Source organism: Macrobrachium nipponense, chromosome 34 (genome assembly GCF_015104395.2).
Source record: "Macrobrachium nipponense isolate FS-2020 chromosome 34, ASM1510439v2, whole genome shotgun sequence".
Lineage (NCBI taxonomy): Eukaryota > Metazoa > Arthropoda > Malacostraca > Decapoda > Palaemonidae > Macrobrachium > Macrobrachium nipponense.
The window spans coordinates 5,159,906-5,167,678 of NC_061095.1; the positions used below are offsets into that span (position 1 = coordinate 5,159,906).

At 37.9% G+C, this 7,773-nt stretch overlaps 1 protein-coding gene across 1 annotated transcript in view; it reads left to right on the plus strand.

Moving 5' to 3' along the window:
* LOC135207859 (uncharacterized) overlaps positions 1-7,773 on the plus strand; it is a 56,709-nt gene that overhangs the window by 888 nt on the left and 48,048 nt on the right. The window contains exons 2-6 of the mRNA XM_064239728.1: positions 2,777-2,854; positions 3,332-3,428; positions 3,920-4,032; positions 4,584-4,762; positions 5,229-5,345. Of these exons, the coding sequence (XP_064095798.1) occupies positions 2,815-2,854; positions 3,332-3,428; positions 3,920-4,032; positions 4,584-4,762; positions 5,229-5,345 (546 nt within the window). The 5' untranslated portion in view covers positions 2,777-2,814. The remainder of the gene's footprint in view (positions 1-2,776; positions 2,855-3,331; positions 3,429-3,919; positions 4,033-4,583; positions 4,763-5,228; positions 5,346-7,773) is intronic.

The following is a 7,773-nucleotide window of genomic DNA, read 5'->3' on the forward strand; positions in this document are numbered from 1 at the left end:
TCGTAGATGGTTTAATTTATTTTGTTTATTTATTTGTAATGTAACGGCGTTCTCACTGTCATTATTTTCTGGACATCTATGTTGTTTGAGAACTTGACAGAAAATAATCACCTGAATAAGTAAAATAAGGCGTGATGGGACCTCCAGCTTACTCGTGACACATGCAAGATTTTCTATTCACGCATAAGTTGTAAACCTTATATTCCTAACTTATCGTGAAGTGGTCTTCGTAATTGATACTCATACATAGTACTACTTATACTAACAACAAGGATAAAATAAAAAGGACACAAATTAAACACGTTCATATAATACCAGTTATAAATGGAAACAAAATAATCGAACATAAACATAGCTTAAATTCAGTTCACCAAATGAATTAAAAATTGTTAAAATCTACGGTCAAATAGAGCCTTGTTTCACGGACGAAAATAAAATAAAAATGCTACACTTTATTAGAAATAATTTTTGCTCTACTGTTTAACATGCGCATTATTTATTTTTTACATTTTCATTCTAATGAATCATAAATATCATTACCTAAAATTCCTGTATCTTTCACGCAAAGCAAAACGTTTTTTTTTTTCCAGAGGCTTTTCCATAGGGTTTACAACAACAGTTAGTTGGACGTACTTCCTTAAGTGGAAATATTGGCATTTTCTGTTCTTGTGGAGTTTCCAGAGCCCTCACTCCAACAGACGTAGGCTTTAAACGCGGAGAATTTGACAGCTGGGAAGAGACAGCGAGTGGGAAGAGTTAAGTTTGACATTGTCGGAGAGATTGTGATCGCAGTTTACCTGACGTTTTTTTTTTTTTTTCATAGTGACCGATTAGGAAAAAGGTGATAAAATAAACCTGATGATTTGGAAAACGCTGTAGACATTGACCCTAATTATTTTTGTGACGGTGGATGTAATGAAATGCAAATAATCAGACGATTTGCATGAGACAGTGATGCCAGAACCTCCCGATTCAGAGGAGATTGAAATATCTACCGCGAACTTTTGCCTTTTCCGGAACAGCCCGCAATCGCTTTGCTCATGAGCGAATGAATAATGAATCGCCTATCAGTCTGTTTCTGTTACTTTTACGTGTTTGCAATAATAGTATGACAGCGAAGGAGATGGAGGAGAATACAGTCATGGCGATGAACTATTGAAATGATAATTTTTCCGATAATTCCAAGTATACTATTCTTCGGGAGAAATATCACGGTGCCCGGCATCGAGAATGGCGGCCTTGATGTAGATGGAAATTACGAAGTAATGACGGGCTAAGATGGCTCTTTCCCGTTGTGTTTCGACCCATTGAATGCCTGATGGGCAATCCGTCACCATCCACCTAATCGAAATCCGACTCCAAGACAGATACGAGAAATAATTACACATTCTCTCGATGTACATCTTTTCTTTCTTGCCCGCGCAGCGGTCGTTATGACTCGGTAACGGGGTAATTATGCTATTCATCACCGAAAGAAAAAGTTCGCTCAAAATAGTAGGCCATGTTGTTATGTTGTCTCTTTTGGGATAAAATACCTTATATCAAAATGGGGGTTGACAGAATCGCTGAAGTATGCTTTACTTTTACAAACAAACAACCTTTCATCTGGGAGTAGTGTTTCATAGCAATATGAAATATAAAGTATACATAATTGACCATTGTAACAAGCCACAAAGCATTCCACGGAGTCTAATAAATTTCCTGAGTTTTTTTTATTTATTTTTTTATTTTAATATCGCAAGTACCCCCAAAATTTTTTCTTGTGTATTTTCTCTTTAAACGCAAAAGGGTATTTGGATCTCTTCCGCTTTTCTCCCGTTGTATTTCGATTACTGTCATATTCACCTTGAGTGATTCTCAGTATTATTTCTAATTGTTTCATGGCTGAACGAAAGACTTCTGTAAAATTGAAGGTATGGACCTACTTAGCTACTAAGTGCATTGGTTTTCCAAATACTGATATATTTACAAGGTTCTTGCATTTAAACGCGTTCATGTTTATTATTCAGATTTTGTGATGCTAAAAAGGTTCTTGCATTTAAACGCGTTCATATTTATTGTTCAGATTTTTGTGACATATGAGGTAAGAAAGAGAGGGGAGGGGTTGGGGGATGAGGAAGGGGAGGTCTTGGTGTCGCTCATATAAAAGAGGATTGCAGGAAGACGAACGCCTCAATATAAGATCTCGTAACCTTACCGTGAGTAAACAACGAACGCATCCTGAGGTTAGCTCCCGTCCACTCTATGATCCGTTGTCAAGTGCACTAGACCTACTATGATTTTTGTCATTTGAAATTTCCTTACTTAAAGAATGGCTGCATTCAAGGCTGGGTGTTTTTTTTTTTTTTTAACACCCAACCCTCAGGTTTTTCTTATCCGGGCTTGGGACCGGTTTGAGATCAGAAGCTGTCACGAAAATCATTTGAAAAAAAGATTGATGCCATTCCTTTTCTGTGGTTGGGAGAGTTGTTGATTTAGTTGCTAAAACTGCCCCATTTACAGCGTGTGCAAAAGATTTAAATAAAGAATTAGTGTACTAACGTCTTGTTTGTGGCTTGTGTGGATTGTTTAAATCAAGCTGTAACGTACTATCTGGCGTGCGATTTTTTTTTTTTTTTTTTTTACCGTATGTGGATTTTCAATGATTAAAAAAATAGCTACAATGTACATCTCTGATTATCGAAATACCAGTATTACTGGTTTGCTGAAGTGTATCTAGAATTGCCTTTGATATTCTCCCGATAGATTTAATTTCTAATTAGGCTTTCTTTCGTAGCAGATAAGAGGCGATACATCAAAAAGTTCTAAAGAAATATGTGGAGAGGATTTCTTCTTGCAGCGCTTTGTGTACGTGGTAAGTACATTCTTGGCTTCTCTCTCTCTCTCTCTCTCTCTTAAATCCTCTCGTGTGTTCCAATAATATTTCATTCAAACCCTTGTTTGCAAGTCGATTGTGTCTTTTACTGTCTCCGAAAATATTGTAAATAAACAGGCTCTTGGTTCGAAGTCTGTTTGTGTGCATGTGTAGTACTTGTAAAACTATTTTATAAGATCATAATGTATTGGACATCATTCTCGAAGTATGTTATTTTAATTTTTGGGTTAAGTGTCCTTATTGCTCTTGCCATGAAATTGATTATCAATATACGTGAATAAAAGACTTAATTGTAATATTCCAGTTTTCTTTACAGCTACTTTAAAAAAATAATCCCTCTACACTTTATATATTTTCGAAATTTCATTCAATTCGTCCGTTCATTATTATTATCACTAATATTACATTCTCATTATAAATATTTGTATTATCATCATTCTTTACTTTGACCTTCAGGCTGGAGTTTAAGAACTGCCGTGTCGTCTGTTGGTCAAATCTCAAGGTTTTCTACTGCAGTTATCCAGAGCAACAACGACACTGATTCTCTTATTGGGTAATTTATCAGATGATGTTTTTCACAAGTTTGCACAATTTTGCATTACACATAAGCATACACCACACAAATATATATATATATATATATATATATATATATATATATATATATATATATAGATTAGAGAGAGATGAGAGAGAGAGAGAGAGAGAGAGAGAGAGAGAGAGAGAGATAGAGAGAGAGAGAGAGAGAGAGAGAGAGAGAGAGAGCTATGTGCCTAGTGCATCCGTATATATACACATTAGAACATATGTGTATTGAGTTAGCGCAAAACTTAAGCATTAATTGTACTGAATTCGAAAAATATCTAATCTCTTAATCTCTGATAAGAATTGAGATTCTGTTTTTTTTTTTTTTTGTCATATATGAGGGAAGATTTCACAAACTTCATCCTAAGCAATATTACCTGAAAAGCCGTTCATAGAATTGTCCATCTTTTAACTAATTCACTGTTTATTTATTTATTTATTTATTTATTTATTTGACAGAAATGGTGAAGCTCGGAGAATGGAGGCGGATGTATTTGTCTTACTTGGGTCTCTTCTAAGTCCAGTATATTCTGGAAGTCGGCTTTTAGTGCTTCAAGATGATTATTATTCAGGTAATTTCATGTTTGTATATGTCTCGCTTTTTGCCTTTATACACCTACATATAAATCCATCCATACACACATAATTGTATATATAATAATTGGTATATGTATATATATATATATATATATATATATATATATATGTGTGTGTGTGTGTGTGTGTGTGTGTGTGGTTAAAGGCGCTTCATTGTATGTCCTGGTTTCTTGGTTCCTAGGTTCGCGCCCGGGAGCCGACGAAATTATTACCAACTAAAAAAATCCCCTTCCCCTTCGGTTAACATATATGAAAATAGATTACTTCCGAGGTAGAGAGAATTAGATATTAAAGGACATTTGTAGATTAATGCGCATATATGAATCACGGTGATGTGAATGATCAGATATATATATATATATATATATATATATATATGATATCTATATAATATATATATATATCTATTGATAGTAAATATCTGTGTGAGGGTGTTGTGGGTGTGTGTGTGAAGAGAAGAGTAGAGAGAGTGTTTGTGTGGTAAATATTATATGGATATTCTCCTACAGAGGCCGTATCTTTGCAGGCGTTGGCTTCCTTATCAGAAGCGTTCATTCGTCCCTCAGCTGGGACGGAATAGAGGTCACATCATGCCAAGCAGACGCCCTGGAATCATGGGTACGAGATTCCTTCCGTTCATGGCCTTCAGACATCGTCGCCCTACTGATTTGCTCGGCGAGTAATGCCTGGGATATTCTCCAGTGGGTAAGTGTTGCTTTAGATTCATTACGAAGCTAGTCACGAGAACAGTTCCCTCCCAAGTAAGGAATGTATCTCTCAGGAAGCAATTTATATATTTCTTTTTAAAACTCTGTATTTGGTATGCCTATATAACCGAGCAATTTCTGTTTATCGTGGGACTGTGTTGGCCTTGTGTCAGCAGGCGACCATGTTCATCAGAACTATCCATAAGCAATCAAGATTATAAAGAGAAAAAATAACAGAAAAAGCATTCACATTCACTTCTAGCGTATTCTGTTTTCGCGTATTTTTGTAAGAGCTGGCCAGACACCACAGTGGGAATTACAATTCAATCATTTCCTTTATACCGCTGAACCTTGATGCTCTTGACAACTCAGTATTGCTTGAACCAGACTGCTAATCGCCGTTGCAAGTGGCGTGAAATGCTTGGTAGGCACCCAAAATTACTCTGTTCATCTTCTTCTTGTAGGTATCTGAGCAGAAGGATGAGCCAACGTCACTGCTGAAATCAGTTCATTGGATCATCCTTGTGGAAGATGGCGGATTGATGCCCAGATATGAAAGCATCCTCACCGAAGAGTCTCAGGTAAAGGTGGCTGATATGATTGCCTTTTTAAATTATTTTTCAATTTATTTATTTATTTTTAACTGAAGTTTTCGATTGCACGTTCGTCAGGTTTCTCAGTGAATGTAAAGATCAAGGTTTACGTTCTTGTCATGTTTCTGCCTTTTATGGAGATCAGGCTTGTGTTTGTATGCCATTAGAAGTACAAGTCATTATTATTATTATTATTATTATTATTATTTTTTTTTTTTTTTTTTTTGCTTTATCACAGTCCTCCAATTCGACTGGGTGGTATTTATAGTGTGGGGTTCCGGGTTGCATCCTGCCTCCTTAGGAGTCCATCACTCTTCTTACTATGTGTGCCGTTTCTAGGATCACACTCTTCTGCATGAGTCCTGGAGCTACTTCAGCGTCTAGTTTTTCTAGATTCCTTTTCAGGGATTTTGGGATCGTGCCTAGTGCTCCTATGATTATGGGTACGATTTCCACTGGCATATCCCATATCCTTCTTATTTCTATTTTCAGATCTTGATACTTATCCAATTTTTCCCTCTCTTTCTCTTCAACTCTGGTGTCCCATGGTATTGCGACATCAATGAGTGATACTTTCTTCTTGACCTTGTCAATCAACGTCACGTCTGGTCTGGGTTTGCACGGATCACCCTATCCGTTCTGATACCATAGTCCCAGAGGATCTTTGCCTGATCGTTTTCTATCACTCCTTCAGGTTGGTGCTCGTACCACTTATTACTGCAAGGTAGCTGATGTTTCTTGCACAGGCTCCAGTGGAGGGCTTTTGCTACTGAATCATGCCTCTTTTTGTACTGGTTCTGTGCAAGTGCTGGGCATTCACTTGCTATGTGGTTTATGGTTTCACTTTTCGTATTGCACTTCCTACATATGGGAGAGATGTTATTTCCGTCTATCGTACTTTGAACATATCTGGTTCTTAGGGCCTGATCTTGTGCCGCTGTTATCATTCCTTCAGTTTCCTTCTTTAGCTCTCCCCTCTGTAGCCATTGCCAATTGTCATCGCTGGCTAGTTCTTTAGTCTGTCTCATGTATTGTCCATGCATTGGTTTGTTGTGCCAGTCCTCTGTTCTTTCTGTCTTTCTCCTGTCTCTGTATATTTCTGGGTCTTCGTCTGCTTTTATTAGTCCTTCTTCCCATGCACTCTTTAGCCACTCGTCTTCACTGGTTTTCAGATATTGCCCCAGTGCTCTGTTTTCGATGTTGACGCAGTCCTCTATACTTAGTAGTCCTCTCCCTCCTTCCTTTCGTGTTATGTATAGTCTGTCCGTATTTGCTCTTGGGTGTAGTGCTTTGTGTATTGTCATATGTTTCCTGGTTTTCTGATCTATGCTGCGGAGTTCTGCCTTCGTCCATTCCACTATTCCTGCGCTGTATCTGATTACTGGCAACTGCCATGTGTTTATTGGCTTTTATCATATTTCCGGCGTTGAGTTTTGACTTGAGTATCGCCTTGAGTCTCTGCATATATTCTTTCCTGATCGTGTCCTTCATCTCTTGGTGTTTTATATCTCCTCCTTCCATTATTCCCAGGTATTTGTATCCTGTCTCATCTATGTGTTTGATGATGTTCCCATCTGGTAGCTTTATCCCTTCAGTTCTCGTTACTTTGCCTTTTTGTATGTTGACTAAGGCGCATTTTTCTATTCCAAACTCCATCCTGATGTCCTCAGATACAATCCTTACAGTCTGGGTTAGGGTATCTATTTCCTTGATGCTCTTACCATACAGCTTGATGTCGTCCATGAACATCAGATGGTTGATTCTGTTGCCTCTTTTCTTGAGTTGGTACCCGACATCCATCTTCTGTAGTACTTTTGTCATGGGAATCATGGCTACTACGAAGAGTAGTGGGGACAGTGAGTCGCCCTGGAAGATCCCTCTCCTGATATTAACCTCTGCTAGTCTTATTCCAGAGCTTGTAAGGATTGTATTCCAGTTGCGCATTGTATTTATGAGGAAGCTGATGGTATTTTCCTCTGCCCCATATATTTTCAGGCATTCTATTAGCCATGTGTGTGGTATCATGTCGAAGGCTTTCTTATAGTCTATCCATGCCATGCTTAGGTTGGTTTTCCTTCTCCTACTGTTCTTCATTACCATTTTGTCTATCAGGAGCTGGTCTTTTGTGCCCCTACACTTCCTTCTGCAGCCTTTCTGTTGGTGGGGGATGGTGTTTGTTTCCTCTAGGTAGTTGTATAGCCTTTTCACTGATGATACCTGTTAGTAACTTCCACATTATTGGTAGGCAGGTGATAAGCCTGTAGTTACTGGCTATATTTCCCTTACTCTTGTCTTTTTGTACTAAGGATGTTCTTCCTGTGGTCATCCATTTGGGTGCTTGGTGATTTGAGATACAATGCTGGAGTTGTTCTGCTATTCGTGGGTGTAGAGCCTTGAAGTTTTTGAGCCAGTATCC